General features: G+C 35.5%; 1 protein-coding gene across 1 annotated transcript in view; it reads left to right on the top strand.

Moving 5' to 3' along the window:
- Nucleotides 1-20,989, top strand: part of LOC132731021 (uncharacterized) — a 71,089-nt gene that overhangs the window by 5,532 nt on the left and 44,568 nt on the right. Inside the window, exons 2-3 of the mRNA XM_060717121.1 lie at nt 1,429-1,581; nt 12,840-13,091. Coding sequence (XP_060573104.1) covers nt 1,462-1,581; nt 12,840-13,091 — 372 coding nt within the window. The 5' untranslated portion in view covers nt 1,429-1,461. The remainder of the gene's footprint in view (nt 1-1,428; nt 1,582-12,839; nt 13,092-20,989) is intronic.

Here is a 20,989-nt window from a genome sequence, read left to right as displayed (position 1 = left end):
GTGTTATACAAAAACTTTAAAAAATCTTCTTTGAAAAAAACCAAATAGCTAGAGTTTAGATACTAAGCATGAAACATCTTCTAGTGATTGTCTACCAAGTTTGTTCAAATAAAAGCCCTGGGGTTAAAATGAGCCCTGCCCCGGGGGTCATTCCTTTTCCTTATATGTGTTATACAAAAACTTTAAAAAATCTTCTTTGAAAAAACTCAAATAGCTAGAGTTTAGATATTAAGCACGAAGCATCTTCTAGTGAGTGTCTACAAAGTTTTTTCAAATAAAAGCCCTGGGGTCAAAATTGGCCCCGCCCCGGCTGACATTGATTTTCCTTATATGTGTATAGCAAAAAATTAAAAATCTTCTTTGAAAAAACCTGAATAGCTAGAGTTTAGATATTAAGCATGAAACATTTTCTAGTAAGTGTCTACAAAGATTGTTCAAATAAAAGCCCTTGGGTCAAAACTGGCCCTGCCCCAGGTGTGTCATTGTTTTTAACTATATGTGTAAAGAAAAAAACTTGACCAGCTAGACCTTGGATGTTAAGCATGAAATATCTTCTAATGGGTGTCTACCAAGTTAGTTCAAATAAAAGCCCTGGGGTTTAAACTGGCCCCGCTTCAGGGGCCTATATACAGGTGAGCGACTTCAGGGCCATCATGGCCCTCTTGTATAATCTGCAGTTTAAACACAAAAATAATAATTATTATTATCTTAAGTATTTTAAAGTAACTCTTTTAACCCATTACTTCATGAGCATTTTGTGAAAAATGGCTGTTTTCATTGAAAAGTCTCCTGTTACAATTTCAAATTGCTATAAAAAATGCTTCAATACTAATCAAACTTGGCACAAATGTTGACTGGATCATTGCCTTTGCAACAACATGTTCAGGCTTAAATTTCCTGTTACCATGGCCACGAGGGGACATATCAAAATTGCCAAAAATCACTATTTTGCGTTGATTTTTTCTTTCAAGTGCTGCAACTTCTCAATGGATTGAGATAGTCAAATACAAATGTACTTTTCAGCGTTGGTTACACATTACCTTATGATTGATCTGGGGTTGTTTTTAGCCTCTAACAAGTCTGAAATTTTCTTGGCGATGAGGGGGACTACGCCCCCCTTCAAACCCCCAAATAGAAGGGGGTACATCCCCCTTCTGGCAACCCCCTGATGTACCTTTTGGTTGGGGGGCCGTGCCGAAAAAAGTGGTCACTTTTTTAAACAACATTTCTCAAACAAAAACAAGTGTTGGGGCCTAAATAAGGCATTATTTCACCATTTGAGACACCAAAAGGGGGGGGGGTAAAAAAAGGCGTATATATCGCGTAATGGGTTAACGGTTTTAATTCTCAATTTAAGAATCGTGTTAAGTTTCATTGCTGAACACTGTATTTATTTGAATGTTGTATTATTTGTTTTCTGTATATTAGGTACGGCAGTATCAAAATGAGATTTTAAACAGTATGGAGTTAGAGGAGAGTAAGGCTGATTGTTATATTGATGATATGATGGCTGTTCTTCAAGATAGTAAGGAACTTGTACATCGACAAGATGCACAACAAGCTATTGGTAAACTTCAAGATGTAAGTGTACATTGTATCATAGTTAGGGGACCTTTCTGTTGAAAATGTGTCAGAGTTAAATCGTGTACATATACATGCACAGTGCGTTAACTGGAGTGCAGGTATTAGTTACCCGCACTCCAGAGCATGCCAATTGATTGGCTCATTTTTGCTGAGGTTTACTTATTGTGACAGCAGAGAAAGGGAAAGCGATAGGAATACCATATTCAGGTGCTCGCTCATTGGTTACTTTTTTATCGGGTTTCATATTGTAACAACAGGGAACGTGTTTTTATACCCCCGATGTAAGTTGTATACTGGAATCAGCTTGTACATCCGGCTGTCCAGATGTCTGAACCCAGAGGTACTTGTGTGTCTTTTTTTAAGCCTTGTGTGACTATAAATGGCCAAAAAGATAAAAGGAAAAGTCACAGAAGTACAATTTTGTGAGTACGTCCGTCTCCCAGTCCGGCCTTCCGTTGGTTTTTCCTTGTCCACCCAATAACTTAAGATTCCTTTGACCCACAGTCTTCATATTTGGCATGAAGGTTAGTCATGGCTAGTAGATGATCTCTATAGATTTTAAGGTCGCTGGGTCAAAGGTCAAGGTCACAGGGGCCTTGATTAAAAAAGATTATCCATGCACTAACTTAAGATTTTTTTGACCCACAGTCTTCATATTTAGCATAAAGGTTAATCATGATTAGTAGATGACCCCTATTGATTTTGAGGTCACTGGTTCAAAGGTTAAGGTCACAGGGGCCTTGACTTAAAAAAGCTTTCCGCTCAATAACTTAAGATTCCTTTGATTAATAGTCTTCAAATTTGACATGCAGGTTGGTTATGACTAGTAGATGACCTCTATTGATTTGGAGGTTGCTCTGTCAAAGGTCAAGGTCACAGGGGCCTTGACTTATAAAAGCTTGTCCGCCCAATAACTTAAGATTCCTTTGACCCACAGTCTTCATATTTGGCATGCATGTTAGTCATGACTATAAGATGACCACTATTGATTTTGAGGTTGCTGGGTTAAAGGTCAAGGTCACAGGGGCCTTGACTGAAAAAGCTTGTCCGCCCAATAACTTATGATTCCTTTGACCTGCAGTCTTTATATTTGGCATGGAGGTTAGTAATGATTAGTAGATGACCCCTTTTGATTTTAAGGTCGCTGGGTCAAATGTCAAGATAACTTAACTTAAGATTCCTTTGACCCAATGTCTTCAAAATTGGCATGTATGTTAGTCATGATTAGTAGATGACCCCTTTTGATTTTGAGGGCACTGGGTCAAAGGTCAAGGCCACAGGGACTTTGACTTCAAAAGTTTGTCTGCCCAATAACTTAAGAAACCTTTGACCCACAGTCTTATACCGCCTCCGTGGTCGAGGGGTTAGAGTCGATGACTTCTAATCCAGTTACCTCTCTGGCGTGGGTTCGATCCCTGGGAGATGCTTTGGTAGTTTAGCGCGGAGGAAGGTAGTCTAGTACTGATGTAACTCTCCAGGAACGATGGTTAGGAAACTACCCGCCTATATGACTGAAATACTGTTGAAAAAGGCGTTAAATGAAACAAACAAACAAACAATGACCCACAGTCTTCATTTTTAGCTCGACTTTTCTATGAAAAGGGGAGCTATCCTACTCGCCCCGGCGTCGGCGTCGGCGTCACACCTTGGTTAAGTTTTTCGTACCACCCCACTTTATTTCAGAAGTATTACAAGTATGGCTTTGAAACTTACCATACTTGTTCACCATCATAACCTCCATCTACAGACAAGAGTACATAACTCTGTCAAGGTTTTTGACAGAATTATGGCCCTTTTTTGACTTAGAAAGTGTATTGAGCTTGGTTAAGTTTTTTGTACCACCTCACTTTATTTCAAAACCATTGGAGGTATTGCTTTGAAACTGACCATACTTGTTTACCATCACGACCTTCATCAACAGACAAGAGGACATAACTCTGTCAAGGTTTTTGACAGAATTATGCCCCTTTTTGACTTAGAAAATACATTGAATATGGGTAAAATCCACTTATTGCCTTAACCCTTTGAGATATTGCTTTGAAACTTTTAATGCTATTTCACATCATTACCCCCATCTGTACGCAAGAGAAGGTAACTCTGTCAAGGATTTGTTTTAAAAATTAAGGCCTTTTATCGACTTAGAATCTTGGTTAAGTTTTTAGTACCAGTCCACTTTTTGACTGAACTGTTTGAGATATTAATTTTTTAGTTTTTAGTACCAGCCCTCTTTTGACTTAAACATTTCAAACTTTGCTGCAGTGTTCAAAGGGTATCACACAATTCAGTAAAATAATTCTTCACTAAATATCTTAATGCTCATGGCCATTGTTCACTTTAAAAATACAGAGATTCTTGTATTTCCTTTTACTGCAAAAACTTTTTTTATTGGCAAGCAATAAAAAAGTCGAGCGCGCTGTCTTACGGACAGCTCTTGTTGGTATTCAGGTTGTTTATGACTAGTAGATGGCCACTATTGATTTTGAGTTGACTGTGTCAAAGGTCAAGGTCACAGGGATTTTTATGCCCCCGGGCATATAGTAATTGAACCGTCCGTCTGTCTGTCCTTACAAGGTTAACCTAGAATGGCAAGTTGGATTTTTTTATTCAGTTCTACCTGTACCAATGGCTTCTTAGTTTACACACTTACTAATCAATACAAAGTACATGATCTGGTCAAGTAACATAACTATTGCTTCCATATTTACCAAGTTATTGCCCTTTTCAGCACTTAGAAAATGAATAATGGTTAACCTAAAACGGCAAAATATATTGGAAATATCTCAAGTTCTATTTATACTAATGGCTTTATCAGGGTTTTACATCTCTTTGAAATTTTAGGGGTCCAGTGGATGCACAGCCTAGAAAAGTAGGGGTCCAGGCCTGAATTTTAGGGGTCCAAAATTATATTCACTATAAAAGACTATAAAGACCACTCTATTTTGCATAAAATCACTTACCTGTGAGAAATATGCATGTATATTGTACTGTTTTCATAAGTATGATTTCAATATCTTTTATCACTAGGTTTTTTATAGCCCTTTACAATAATATCATGTGCTATTTCGGAATTTCCAAGGCTTATTTAAGTCTTTGAGTGGCTGGAATGTCAAGTTTTAGTAGCATATTTTGTTATTGATAAGGTGATTACACCAACAGACTGAAAATTTGTACTGATCTATTTGTAAATATTTTAGCTGAACTAGTAAACACACAATAGATATCTTTACAGACCAGTCAGCTAAATATGTTGCGTTTTTAAAAATATCATACAAAAAGGCTGACGAAACCGCTTTTGCACCTCCTCATAAGTTAAGTTCGCTGAAACCATTATATTTATAACACCAACGATAATAACATACCCAGTAACTTAATTTCTTTAACACTACATGAAAATAGGTTTGCAAAAAGCACTACTTTTTAGCTCGACTTTTCTATGAAAAGGGGAGCTATCCTACTCGCCCCGGCGTCGGCGTTGGCGTCACACCTTGGTTAAGTTTTTCGTACCACCCCACTTTATTTCAGAAGTATTACAAGTATGGCTTTGAAACTTACCATACTTGTTCACCATCATAACCTCCATCTACAGACAAGAGTACATAACTCTGTCAAGGTTTTTGACAGAATTATGGCCCTTTTTTGACTTAGAAAGTGTATTGAGCTTGGTTAAGTTTTTTGTACCACCTCACTTTATTTCAAAACCATTGGAGGTATTGCTTTGAAACTGACCATACTTGTTTACCATCACGACCTTCATCAACAGACAAGAGGACATAACTCTGTCAAGGTTTTTGACAGAATTATGCCCCTTTTTGACTTAGAAAATACATTGAATATGGGTAAAATCCACTTATTGCCTTAACCCTTTGAGATATTGCTTTGAAACTTTTAATGCTATTTCACATCATTACCCCCATCTGTACGCAAGAGAAGGTAACTCTGTCAAGGATTTGTTTTAAAAATTAAGGCCTTTTATCGACTTAGTTTTTTTTTCTTTCTTACCAGCCCTCTTTTGACTTAAACATTTCAAACTTTGCTGCAGTGTTCAAGGGTATCACACAATTCAGTAAAATAATTCTTCACTAAATATCTTAATGCTCATGGCCATTGTTCACTTTAAAAATACAGAGATTCTTGTATTGCCTTTTACTGCAAAAACTTTTTTTATTGGCAAGCAATAAAAAAGTCGAGCGCGCTGTCTTACGGACAGCTCTTGTTTATTATTGCCGTTCATGTACAAAATACATTCGCCGAACTGGTAGATCGACATTTTGGACACGCTAACCAATAGTAATTGCTTGTTATAAATAGTATGTCTAAATATAGCAACAGAAAAACCAAAAACGGGTACCTAAAATAGATTTTACGGTAAGCGTCATCAGTTACTGTAGCTTGCACGATAAACGTCATCAGTTTCTGCAGCGGGCACTTGCAAATAGCATGCGCAGTAGATTTCAATTATGTTAACTTCCGAAATAAACAAATGCAAGCATTTTCTGCACGCTGTATTAGATTAAAATGGAATTTTGTGAGCTTCGAGAAGAAAGAGATAAAATCATGTCGGGTCAGAAACAATAATATCTATTGTCTAGGATTATTTTTGTGCGTACACTTGGACGCAAGTAGATAACTTATATGCGTACATGTCAAAATTTATGCGTATAGGGACGCAGAATTCTGCGTCCCGTAAAACCCTGGGCTTTATAATTTCCACACTTACTTATCAGTACAAAATACATGATATTGTCTCACTCGCCCCTCACCATTGTGGGTTCGAATCCCGACAGGGACTTTGGATTCTTCCATGTGAGGAAGCTATCCAGCTAGCTTACGGAACGTCGGTGGTTCTACTCAGGTGCCCGTTCGTGCCTGAAATAATGCACTGAAGGGCACCTGAGGTCTTCCTCCACCAGTAAAGCTGGAACGTCGGGATATGACCTATACTGTGTCGATGTGATATAAAACCCAAAACAAACAAACATGATATTGTCAAGTTATATAACTGTGTCATCCATATTTCCCAGTTATTTCCCTTTTTTCACTTTGAAATTAGGGCCTTGTCTGGATAACCTATTCCAGCAAGTTGGATTTATCGTAAAATTCTCTTAATTGCTTAATTTATTATGCCCCCTGTCATCATCAGTTTCCGTTCATTATCTTAATAACCCTTGCACATATTGAACTCAAATTTGACATATGGATATGTCATGAGAGAATACAGGTCAAGTTCGAAATTGGTCATGGTTCAATGATTTTTGGCAGAGTTAAGCCCCTTTTACATTGAAAATAATATGAAATTTTCAGTTTCCGTTCATTATCTCCCAAACGGTTCAAAACATTCAATTCAAAATTGACATATGGATATGTCATGAGAAAATACAGGTCAAGTTTGAAATTGGTCATGGTTCGATGATTTTTGGCAGAGTTATGCCCCTTTTACTTTGAAAATAATATGAAATTTTCAGTTTCCGTTCAATATCTCCCCAATGGTACAACACATTCAACTCAAACTTCACATATTGATATGTCATGAGAAAATACAGGTCAAGTTCAAATTTGGTCATGGTTCGATGATTTTTGGCAGAGTTATGCCCCTTTTACTTTGAAAATAATATGAAATTTTCAGTTTCTGTTCATTAACTCCCCAATGGTACAACACATTCAACTCAAACTTGACATATGGATAGGTCAAAGGAATGCGCAGGTCAAGTTCAAATTTGGTCAGGGTTCAATGATTTTTGGCAGAGTTATGCCCCTTTTACTTTGAAAATAATATGAAATTTTCAGTTTCCGTTCATTATCTCCCAAACGGTTCAAAACATTCAATTCAAAATTGACATATGGATATGTCATGAGAAAATACAGGTCAAGTTTGAAATTGGTCATGGTTCGATGATTTTTGGCAGAGTTATGCCCCTTTTACTTTGAAAATAATATGAAATTTTCAGTTTCCGTTCATTATCTCCCCAATCGTACAACACATTTAGCTCAAACTTGACATATCGATACGTCAAAGGAATGCGCAGGTCAAGTTCAAATTTGGTCATGGTTCGATGATTTTTGGCAGAGTTATGCCCCTTTTACTTTGAAAATAATATGAAATTTTCAGTTTCCGTTTATTATCTCCCCAACAGTATTAAACATTCAACTCAAATTTGACATATTGATACGCCAAAGGAATGCGCAGGTCAATTTCAAATTTGGTCATGGTTCGATGATTATGGCAGAGTTATGCCCCTTTCACTTTAAAAATAATATGAAATTTTCAGTTTCCGTTTATTATCTCCCCAACAATATTACACATTCAACTCAAATTTGACATATGGATATGTTTTTGGAATGCGCAGACCAAGTTTGAATCTGGTCATAGTTCAATGATTTTTGGCAGAGTAATGCCCCTTTCACTTTGAAAATGATATGAAATTTACAGTTTCTGTTCATTATCAACCCAACAGTGTTACATATTCAACTCAAAATTGACATATGGATATGTCAAAGGAATGCGCAGGTCAAGTTGGAATTTGGTCATGGTTTGATGATCTTTTGGCAGAGTTATGTCCCTTTCACTTTGAAAATAATATAGATACATCTTAGGAATAAGCAGTTTAAGTTTGAATTTGGTCGTGGTTCAATGATTTTAGACAAACTGATCTTTCCTGAATGTTGGAAAAATTTTGAACTTTCAGTTTCAGCACTCATACTTTTGTGGAAATGTATATAGCCATTATGTTGGCTACAAATATGCAATATGCTATTTTTAAAAGGTTAAGACTGAATAATTTCAGTGCCTTGAACATTGTATAAAAATGGTTTGTGTTAACATTGAAAAGTTTTAAGGGCTTTGAACTTAGAATGAAAAAAATAATTTGTGCAAACAAATTTGGAACTAAATATTATAACATTTGAAATTTTGGCTGCATGCGGGGGGCATCCGTGGCATGATGACACATTTCTAGTTTAATGATATCTTGCATATTTGGTAGGTGGATACCTTTAATGGTCCTCTAACTTTTTGTGGAGTAAGTGGTCTCTAGGGTCAAGCCACTGGTTTAGAAAATAAATTTAAACATTTTTGCTCATACAGCCTTTATTTTTTGGTTGATGTCTTTCATGTTTAATACAAACATGCCAATGGAGGTCCTCCTTCTTTGGGTATAGTAAGGGGTCATTTGAGTCAAGGTCAATGTCACCAATGTCAAGGTCACCAATGTTAAAAGTAGATTTTTACATTTTTAGCTCGCCTGAGCATATGCTCAGGGTGAGCTATTTGGATCACTCTTTCGTCTGTCGTCTGTTGTCTGTTCACACTTTTAAAACGACATCTCCTCTGAAACCATAAGGCAGATCATAATGAAACTTCACAGGGATGTTCCTTGTGTGAAGCCTTAACAAAGAATTCCATTCCATGCAGAACTCTGGTTGCCATGGCAACCGAAAGAAAAAACTTTAAATATCTTCTTTGAAAAAACCCTATGAGCTAGAGCTTAGATATTTGGCATGAAACATCTTCTAATGAGTGTCTACCAAGTTTGTTCAAATAAAAGCCCTTAGGTCAAAATTGGCCCAGCCCCAGGGGGTCAAAATTGGCCCTGCCCCAGGGGGTCATTGATTTTCCCTATATGCATATAGTAAAAGCTTAAAAAATCTTCCTATAAAGAACTCAAAGAGCTAGAGTGAAGATATTCAGCATGAAACATGTTCTAATGGGTGTCTACCAAGTTAGTTCAAATAAAAGCCCTGGGGTCAAAATTGGCCCTGCCCCAGGGGGTCATTGATTTTCCCTATATGCATATAGTAAAACCTTAAAATATCTTCCTATAATGAACTCAAAGAGCTAGAGCTAAGATATTCAGCATGAAACATGTTCTAATGGGTGTCTACCAAGTTTGTTCAAATAAAAGCCCTGGGGTCAAAATTGGCCCCGTCCCGGGGGTCATTGATTTTCCTTATATGTACAGGTAAAGCAAAACCTTAAAAAATCTTCTTTGAAAAAACCCAGAATAGCTGGAGTTTAGATATTACGCATGAAACATCTTCTAGTGAGTGTCTACCAAGTTTGTTAAAAAAAAGGCCTTGGGTCAAAATTGGCCTCTCCCCAGGGGTCTTTGATTATCCTAATATGCATATAGTAAAAACTTAAAAAAATCTTCTTTTAAAGAACCCAAAGAGCTAAAGTTTAGAGGTTTAGCATGAAACATCTTCTAATGAGTGTCTACCAAGTTTGTTCAAATAAAAGCCCTGGGGTCAAAATTGGCCCCGCCCCAGGGGGTCATTGATTTTCCCTATATGCATATAGTAAAAACTTAAAAAATCTTCTTTTAAAGAACTCAAAGAGCTAGAGCTAAGATATTTAGCATGAAACATGTTCTAATTGGTGTCTACCAAGTTTGTTCAATAAAAGCCTTGGGGTCAAAATTGGCCCCGCCCAGGGGGTTATTGATTTTCCTTATATGTATATAGCAAAAACTTTAAAAAATCTTCTTTGAAAAAACCAAAATAGCTGGAATTTAGATATTAAGCATGAAACATCTTCTAGTGAGTGTCTACAAAGTTTGTTCAAATTAAAGCCCTGGAGTCAAAATTGGCCCCGCCCCGGGTGTTAATGATTTTCCTTATATATTTGTATAGCAAAAACTTAAAAGTCTTCTTTGAAAAGAACCAAATATGTAAAGTTTAGATATTAAGAATGAAACATCTTCTAGTAATTGTCTACAAAGTTTGTTCAAATAAAAGCCCTGGGGTCAAAATTGGCCCCGCCCTAGGGGAGTCATTGGTTTTAACTATATGTGTATAGTAAAAACTTAAAAAATATTCTTTTAAAAAAACCCAATGAGCTAGAGCTTAGATGCATGAAACATCTTCTTATGTGTGTCTACCAAGTTTGTTCAAATAAAAGCCCTTGGGTGAAAATTTGCCCTGCTCGTGGGGGGGGGGGTTGAAGAAGGAGGTCATAGTTTTTCATTATATGTTTTTATGCCACCGCAATCTGCGATGCGGTGGCATATAGCGATTCACCTGTGTGTGTGTTTGTGTGTGTGTTATATAGATTATATAGTGAACTTAAAAAATCTTCTTTTGAAAAACTACTAGTCCAATTTCAACCAAGCTTGGCAGGATTGTTCCTTGGGTGAAGGGCTTCCAAAGTTGTTCAAAGAATTTCATTCCATGCAGAAATCTGGTTGCCATGGCAACCAAAAGGAATTATAAGAATAAATTTAAAAAATCTTCTTGTTAAAGCCCAAAATGCCTAGAGCATAGATATTTTGCATAAGGCATTGTCTGGTAGACCTCTAACAACATTGTTCAAATTTTAGCCCTGGGGTCAAAATTGGCCCCGCCCCAGGGGTCATTGATTTTCACTATGTACATATAGTAAAAACTTTAAATACCTTCTTGTAAAAACCCAAAAGGCCTAGAGCTTAGATATTTTGCATACAGCATCATCTGGTAGACCCTTACCAAGATTGTTCAAATTATAGCCCTTGGGTCAAAATCGGCCCGCCCCGGGGTCATTGATTTTTCGCTATATGTACATATAGTAAAAACTTAAAACACCTTCTTGTAAAGACCCAAAAGGTCAAGAGCTTAGATATTTTGCATAAGGCATTATCTGGTAGACCTCTACCCAGATTGTTCAAATTATAGCCCTGGGGTCAAAATCGGCCCCGCCCCAGGGGTCATTGGTTTTCCTTATATGTATATAGTAAAAACTTAAAAAAAATTCTTCTAGCAATTGACAAATGCTAGAGGTTAGATATCTTGCATGAAACATTGTGTTGTAAACCTCTAGCAAGATTGTTCAAATTATAGCCCTGGGGTCAAAATTGCCCCCGCCCTTGGGGTCATTGATTTCAATATATACATATATTCAAAAATAAATAAATGTTATTGTCTGAAGGTACAAGGCTTAGAGCTTTAATATTTGTTAAATGATATCATCTAAAGGTACTCTACCAAAGTTGCCAAATTTTGCCTCTTGTGTCAAAATTAGCCCCGCCCCTGGGAGCCATAGGTTTATCATATATGTATATAGTTAAAACTTAAAAAATCATCTTCTCTAAATTTACAAAGGAAAGAGTTAAGATATTTTGCATAAAACATTGTGTAGTGAACCTCTAGCAAGATTGTTCAAATTATAGCCCTGGGGTCCAAATTGGTTCCGCATCGGGGGTCATTGATTTTCATTATGTACATATAGTGAAAAAAAAATATATTTTTGTCTGAAGGTTCAAGGCATAGAGCTTTGATATTTGATATATAATATCATCTATAGGTCCTCTACCAAAGTTGTTCAAATGTCAAAAATTGGCACTGTTTGGGAGCAGTGATTCTCAGTATGTACACATATTAAAAACAGAAAATAAAACAAATGTTTTCTGAATGGGAGAAAGATTATAGCTAAGATATTTGACTTGAAATGTTGTTTGGTGGACCTGTATCAAGATTGTTATTAAACCCTTTGGTCAAAATTATGCCTTGCCCAAGGAGACAGTGACCTACTTTCTTGTCCTTTGATGTACAGCAATGAAATTTGACCCATGCGGTGGCATAGCATTTTTCTCAAATGCAATCTTGTTTCATTATATTTTGTTTGTTCAAATAAAAGCCCTGGGGTTTAAACTCACCCCGCTCTGGGTGCCTTTATACAGGTGAGTGACCTCAGGGCCATCATGGCCCTCTTGTTTAAACAAAACAATTTGTTCAACTACTTACTAGTAAATAATAATCAGGCGAAATAAAGTAAACATTTGAAAATCGCCTAGCCTGTTTGTTTTTATTACATGTATAGTATGACGTGAACATCAATGATGTCATTTGCAATATGAATTATGACGTCACTTCATTATGTTGGTGCTAACTATTCGCTATCTTATTTATTCGTAATTGAAATCGAAATAATAAATAAATATTGCATGTTGATTCAAGACTTGCAAGGGTATGAGATTACATTGTAGAAATCACATGCTGATGAAAATGAGAACAGTTATAAGCAATTGAAAAAAGGCCGTTAAAATGGGCGGGGCTTATTTTTGATATCAGGTTTAAATGACCTGATATCAAAAATAACTATCAGGCAAGTGTTATCGGGCAGTTACTATAGCAGTTGCATGATAAAATAAAAAACCAATTGAGATAATTTTGAAATAAAGTTTGACCCTATATATAATTTTTGTTGTATAGAAGAGTCGGTATTATAAATCATGTAGCTACATTTTTATCTCTGAAAGAAAACGAAACCTTTTTTTTTTTTTCATCAGCTAAAGCAAAAAGACCATGCTATTACTATTGAATGCTCTGAAGAAATTTTGAAACAAATCAAAGATGAAATGACAAAAATGTGGGAATTTACTGAAAATGCTGCAGCTGAAGAGGAATATGAGGAGCTCAAAAATAAATTTATTGAACTTGAAGGACAGTTGGCAAAAGAAAGAGAGGGACAACTTGAGGCTGGGAAAGAACAGAAAAGAAAGTTTACTGAACCTGAGGCAGTTATAACAGAGAAAATACAGGTAAAAAATGTTTTCCTTTTGTTTGTTTCAAGTTGATATACCAATAAATGTATTCCAATACAACCATGGTTTAAAAAAAAACTAATGTTTGTATAGCAGACCAGTATTATTAGCTTGTCAAGGAACACAATAACGTTAGAAAGTTTGTTTTTCTTTTGATTTTATGATGCCCATTTTGTTGTTATCTACATTTTACCTCACCTGAGCACAATTTGCTTATGGTTAGTTATTGTGATTGCGCTCTGTTTGCTGTGCATCAATTTTTTTAAACATCTGCTTATAAACAGATATAGTATATTACCAAAAGAAATAATGAGCATTATTAGCTGGTCACTTTTCAGAGTTGTTCAAATTGTACAGGTTTATTTCATAAGAAGGTCACATAGCTAGAAATGGATAATTCAAAAACCTTTTTAGTAGTCCCCTACCTGTTAACCGGAGGGGACTTTAGGTTTACCATCTGTCCGTCTGTCTGTCTGTCAGTCCACCAGTCCGTCCACAAAACTGGATCACGTGATAACATGAAAAGTACTGAAAATATTTTTATGAAACTTGATATATGGATAGATGGCAGTATGGGGATTATGCACGTCTTTTTCTTTTCTTCCTACATTGAAAATTTTGGTTGCTATGGCAACAAATATGCTGAAAATATGTCAAATTTACACATAAACTGGATCCAGTGATAACACAAAAAGTACTGGAGTATTTTTATGAAACTTAAAATATGGGTAGGTGGCAGTCTAGAGATTATGCACATCTTTTTCCTTTCTTCCTATATTGAAAATTCTGGTTGCCATGGCAACATATAGACTGAAAATATGGCAAATTTTACACATAAAATGAATCCAGTGATAACTCAAAAAGTACTGGAAATATTTTTATAAAACTTGACATAATGGGTAGATTGTAGTCTGGAGATTATGTATGTCATATCTTTTCTTCCTATTTTGAAAAAAATTGGTTGCCATGGCAACAAATAGGCTTAAAACATGGCAAATATAACAATATTTTTGATAAGTCAAAAAGAGCTGAAATCTTTTATGAAATTGCATCTTTAATTCAAGAGTTATCTCCTCTTTAAGAATTTTGCTTTTAAAAATGTTATATTTTGGTAACAAGGATGTTTCAAATATTAACTTTAGAGTGTCCTTCAGTCCGTCTTTCTGTCTGTTCATAAAAACTGTTTCCTGTGATCACTTTTAAAGAACTTTTCCTACAAATTTACTTAAAATAGAGAAAAATTGAAACATTAGTGAATGGCCAATGGCCCTTATAGTGCTGCAAATTCACAGGGTAAATTGACACCGAAGTGGTCTATCTCAGCCAACAGCAAGTTTTATATACCAAATTGTTCGTCTGGGTCTCTAGTTTCCGGAATGAATATTCATTTGGTTCAAGTCTGATGCGTAGCTGAAAAATCCAAGATGGCGTCAAAGATGGCCGCCAAATCCCTAAATATTCTAGAATATTAATATTTGCTCATATTTGTTTCCGCTTTTGTATTTCAAGTGAAATTTTTGCACGGAAGATATCATTTAAAGCGTTTTATACGAAGAGATTTAATTTTATTGGAGAAAACCGATTGCTTTTTGCTTTTTTATACGTAAATAAGCAAAATTATGCTAAACATATGGGTTTTTGCTATGGTACTCTTGTCTTAGCTTAAACAGAGAAATATCTATTAATTATTTTGTTATTCCATTATTGTTATATATTCATGAGAGTTAATGCTTTAATGCATTCATATCATATCTTAAGAAATCTTTCTTTGTAATTATGCAGTAAGACATATAAAATGAGATGCGGTACATTAAAATAGTCTTTCAATGTAAGGTTGTAACTGGTACTAATTTGTTCTATCAATTATTTCCCCAAATGTTGTGTTTTCTGTCAAATTATAGCTTCTTTAGTGCAGTCCATGTAACTGACTAACATAATTAACAAGGAATGTGATAATTTGCTTCTGGTTATTTAATGAATTCTGTTTAGATCGTACCCTACCCACTATTTTTAGTAGATGCGAATAGAAATCTTGAGAAACTCTGACCCCTCGATTATACTGATTATATGAAATGACAATATTTACGTAAGTTAATAAACACAAAGTGATTTTCAAAGTGTGATACTATTACAGGTATCCTGCCAGATCTAAAAATCTGTTCAAAAATGTGTTACCAATTTAATAAGCATGATTTTATTGTAAGTTAACCTTAGGATTTGAAAAGTACAATGTATGCAAAACAACCTCTGTTCATTTATTTATATGTTACACACCTTTTTATGTCAAATGAAATGTAATTTATTTTTTAAAGTTTCTTAAATTGACAAAACACTCATTTAAAAAGTTTGATATTTTGATCATTCGGTTTCATGAAACATGCATAGTAGTCGGATAAAACATAATGTCTATATGAAAATCATTCAGCTTGGCATTATAATTGTGTTTGTGTTATTTAAATTCCTTCTAATTGACCTTTTTAGAGTTGTGTGGTTCTAGTATTTCTTTTAAATAGTGTATAACAACCCTTTGGGTAAATAGTGTATAATAACCCTTTGGATATGTTCCAGCTTTTAAAGATTATATTTTGACATTTGATCCTGTTTTATAAATCCATTTTATTTAGTATTCCCCATTGTTCTCTATTTCTTGTGGACAATATGTTGTATCTCGTGAAATTGCACGAACATTTTACATTGAAGATACCATGATCACTTTCGTATGAATACATCTATAGACATGTCTTCACTTCCTTTAAGTGTACCAGTTTATGTAAAATTGAGAATTGTGCTTAAGCCGGTGCTAGGGGTGTGGATAGTAACTTGCAATTACCACTACCGGTATGTTCCTATATGACGACACAGTGTAAATAAAATAAATCCCCGCCAAGTAAAATTCTAACAATTGTTATGGTTACATTACACGAAATAAATAAAAGAATACATGATCGTGTAAATATGTACAATTAAGGTACAGCCTAATTACCATAACCAAAGTACTCCATGCCTTAAATGAAGGCAGAACAACAAGAACATCACTTACCAAGACAGAAGACGAAATTAAAACAATTAAGAACTCACAAACCTCAAAAATGAAAATGTTGCAGGCTCGGTTTGATTGAGCCTGTTCATGAAAGGCACTGTCAAGTGCAAACTACAGTACACGCCCCCTAGCACCGAATTAAGCAGAATTCAACTTGGTGAACTTTTGGATTAAGAAACAATCGCATACGCGCTTATAATGTGGTTATCATGGAACCTTCAATGTGACACGTTAGTGTCATTCCATAAAAGCGGCGTATGGTCCCCAAGTACAAGAATGTGTGTGCCCTAAACAAGAAAACAATGAGCGTAACTAATTAAATAGAATTTTGAAAAGGGATCAGAGGTTATGAAGCCTGCATGCCACAGATAAGCTGTCAGCTCCACATAAATCAGGCCTGCTTATGCCTAGACGTAAAAGAGTTTTTAAAGTACAATTAAATTTTAAATATATCTGATTTACAACGACAGGACTTTGTAAAATATTTACGTAATTTATGATAGCGATAGCCAGTAATAAATAAATTGCGTTCATTAGAATCATCCACACGACAGCAGGCCCAGGCAAATCTAATTTAAACCTAGAAATATATATACCCAATATGATGTTGCATGAAGTACTTGTGAACAGTTAACAATGTTACATGTATTTAAAAAAAAACAATTATCATAGATTTTAGTTACTGTGTTATTGTTAATGATAGAAATATTTAAATTTGAAATATTAAGATAGATAAATACAGAATCCCTAAAGAAAGCCCAACACGGCAAAATTGAAAATGTTACAGGCTCGGTTTGATTGAGCCTGTTCATGGACGGTACTGGAAAGTGCAAGTTACCGTCCACGCCCCCTAGCACCGGCTTAAGCAGAATTCAACATTTAAACATGAAATAGTAAAATTTTGAATTTAGAAACATCCGCAGAGTTTGTTATAATCATTTTACGTTCACTTGGATATACAAATGAATTTAAGATTTCACTTGATCAAATTTGATTATTCTTGTTAAGGATATCATATAGGTAGCGGTAAGTGCTATTTAATGCAACGTATAGCCTTCGGTTGTGAAATAGTAGAGAGACTTAACATATAATCTTAAATATACAAAATTAAATATAAAGTAAACTAACATGTCATTGGCATAATGATTGTGAAAATCAGGAAAAGAGAAGATCCCTTGAGAGCAATTAAACATGGCAAAGTTGATTATTCAAACTATGTTTGATGGGGTCTGTTCATGAGAGACCATATCTCACGTCTCTTAGTACCGACTAAGTAGTACCCAATCCTCAACTATAAAAGTTTTGCAATCAATGATCCCGAAGGACCTAGTCGTCCAGTTAGCTCAATAGGTAGAGCGTTGGACTGTGAATGTGTTTGATCCAGTGTTTGATTCCCGGACGGGGCAGGTCACTTTCGTTGTAATTGATCATGAAATAGTTTCTACGGTTATTCGCACTGTACTACTGTTCTGCCATGTACAGAAGTTTCAGTTCCTTGCAAAAGTGAGGGCAACTAGTACTGGTAAACTGCTTGACAGCCTGTCCAGGAACGATTCGGTGGCTGAACTACATGTATGCTCTGGTACATTCAATATGGTTTCTGTCGTGATCCGGATTGAAAACTACCGACACAAACACCACCATCCCGAAGGACCTATAATCATTACATTGTTAACCTGCAGACTCGGTTTGATTGAGCCTGTTCATGGACGGTACTGGAAAGTGCATATTTCTCTACGCCCCCCCAAAGCACATAGTATTACTCTCAAGTACCCGCCAGGGAAAAGGTTAACTATTTTCGTCCAATTGAAAGCTCTTCTTAATTCCTCCTATGAAGTTAACAACAAACTTGAAACAAAATGCTCAAAATCATACGCAGGAGCTGTCAGTAGGTCAGAATGCTCGACTATTCTCAGTGCTTGATAGTAAAAAAATTGGGACATAATATTGTAAAAAAACAAGAGCGATCAGTAATCACATGTGTCGCCTGATGATGGCCAATTTCATGTTGGGACAAATTTTGTGACAGACGGACAGACAGACGGACAGTGCACAACTAGACTAACCACTTTTGTACTGATCATTCCTGTAAAGTTTGGATAAAATTGCACCAGTAGCTTATGAGGAGTAGTCCGGACAAGCTTTTGCGTATCTGGCAACACACAGAAAAAAAACACCTTTTTATCAAAGGGCCATAACTCGGCCAAAAATCATTCAACCGGAAAACCCGTGCAATATGCGCAAGGACTTGAGCTACAGATCAATCCTGTAAAGTTTCATTGAAATTGCATAAGTGGTATAAGAGAAGTAGTCTGGACAAACTTTAAAAATAAAAATTATTAAAGGGCCATAACTCAAACAAAAATCATTGAACCGGAAAAATGCTGACAATATGCACAACTAGACTTGGTACTGATCATTCCTGTAAAGTTTGGATGAAATTGCACCAGTAGTTTATGAGGAGTAGTCCGGACAAGCTTTTGTGTATCTGGCAACACACAGAAAAAAGAAACCTTTTTATCAAAGGGCCATAACTCGGCCAAAAATCATTCAACCGGAAAACCCGTGCAATATGCGCAAGGACTTGAGCTACAGATCAATCCTGTAAAGTTTCATTGAAATTGCATTAGTGGAATAAGAGAAGTAGTCCGGACAAACTTTAAAATTAAAAATTATTAAAGGGCCATAACTCTGACAAAAATCATTGAACCGGAAAATCCTGACAATATGCACAACTAGACTTGGTACTGATCATTCCTGTAAAGTTTGGATAAAATTGCACCAGTAGTTTATGAGGAGTAGTCCGGACAAGTTTTGTGACGGACGGATGGACAGACAGACAGACAGACAGACGACGGAGAAGTGATCCCTATATGTCGCCACTACTCCGTAGAGGCGACACAAAAAGCTTGATACAGTGACCTCCTCTGTACACAGGTTGAGATTATGATGGTGAACAAGTGTACAAGGTCTCAAAGCAATTTGTCGATGGAATTCTGAAATTATCTGAGGTGGTAATGTAAATTCAAAGTTGAAAAAAGGGGCATAATTCTGTCAAAATGCTTGATAGACCTCCTCCAGTGCTCGAGTGGAGGGCATGAGGGTAAACATGTGTGCAAGTTTCAAAGCGATATGTCAATGGACTTTGAGATGGTATGCAAACTTTAACGCCGACGCTCGGGCGACTAGGATAGTTGTCCTTAACCATCAAATAGTTGAGCTAAAAAGAAAACTGCCCTTATAGTATATATTTTCAATTCACTCAATATATATATTTTATATATATATATTGAATATTTTATTCATAATTAAGATCCAGTCTAGCAGAAAATTCTCTTGCTGTAAACTGAATAACCTACCCATTTTAAATGTTCTAGTAAATTACATTTTACATTTTAATATATATATAATATCCGTCATCAATAATGACAAAACTTCAAATATGGTTCAATTGTAGATTATCATATGTTAAGCCAATGCCTTAAAACAAGAGCTGCTTGTCAGACAGCACGTTCGAATATTTAAAATCAACAGCCTGCATAATAAAGAAATTATCTTATTCATAAAGATGTTAGAGGGAAGTAACCTACAATGATGATCTCAAAGATTTATTTAGTTTCAAGTGCATTGTTTTAATGGTTGTGGAGATAAATCTTGTCCGAGAAATTCTGTAAGTTAATAAATAGATATTATTATTTCCTAATAAATGCTTATGGCTAAGGAGAAACAAACTTGCAAACAAATCCTTAACAAAAGGCTAGCACAAGGTCAACGCAAATACCGAATTGCAGGTCAGTAAATTAGTTCCTTATTGTGTGCATAAAACAAATAAAAGAGATATTTCAACATTTAGACACACATGCAGGGCATTTTCTATGAAAGGTCAGATGTCTCATCACTAACCAATTAAATAAAATTGTTTGGTTTTTTTTAATATCACTATTATAAAATAAAACGAAAAAGTATTTAATTTAAAGTTGACTCCCCGATCGTAATACCCCACCCACTTTGTATATGAATTTAGATCAATAAAACACATTTATGGCATAGTTCGCTTATTCTAACTTATTCTAAATATGTGAAGATATAGTTTTAAAGCTGTATTAAAGGAAATCATGAATGTTATTCAGTTTAAACAGGAATAAAACTAATAAGTTACACATATTCAGAAAAGGACACCCAGTTTGCAACATATTTTTTCTTCTTCGTTAAAATTAGGCGATGAAAACTAGAAAAAAAGTCAATAAAGTCAAAATTTATAGCATGAGTAAGTTTAAAATAAGAAATTTTATGTAAAATTTCAATTGATTTACAAAACTGAAAAAGGAAATAAGCCAACGTAAATATACTAGAATATTTAGGGATTTGGCGGCCATCTTTGACGCCATCTTGGATATCTTAGCTTCGCATCAGGGTTGGGCCAAATGAATATCCATTCCAGAAACTACAGATCCAGACGAACATTTTGGTATATGAAACTTGCTGTTGGCTGACATAGACCACTTACCCCTCTAAATAGGCTAGTAAAATGGGCTGATTTGCAGCACTATTAAGAATGCTGATGGGGTTCTACCCGGTAGGGGACTTATGGATTGCTTGCAATACTATGATAATTGCTTGTTTAATGATAATGAGACCTAGATTTGGTGTTTATTAAGTATCATCATCTAGAGGTCCTCTACCAAAGTTGTTCAATTGATGCATCTGTAGACAGGAGGAGGTAACTCTATCAAGCATTTTGACAGAATTATGCCCCTTTTTCGACTTAGAATTTCCGTTAAAGTTTTTGTAATAGTTCAAATATTTTCAAAGTCCATTGACATATAGCTTTGAAACTTTGCACACTTAATGTTCA

The sequence above is a fragment of the Ruditapes philippinarum genome, unplaced genomic scaffold (assembly GCF_026571515.1).
Source record: "Ruditapes philippinarum isolate M1 unplaced genomic scaffold, ASM2657151v2 ctg3237_1_1_1_1, whole genome shotgun sequence".
NCBI classification, from domain to species: domain Eukaryota; kingdom Metazoa; phylum Mollusca; class Bivalvia; order Venerida; family Veneridae; genus Ruditapes; species Ruditapes philippinarum.
Note: the sequence above shows the minus strand (reverse complement) of the source record. Positions and strands in the feature narration are given on the sequence as shown.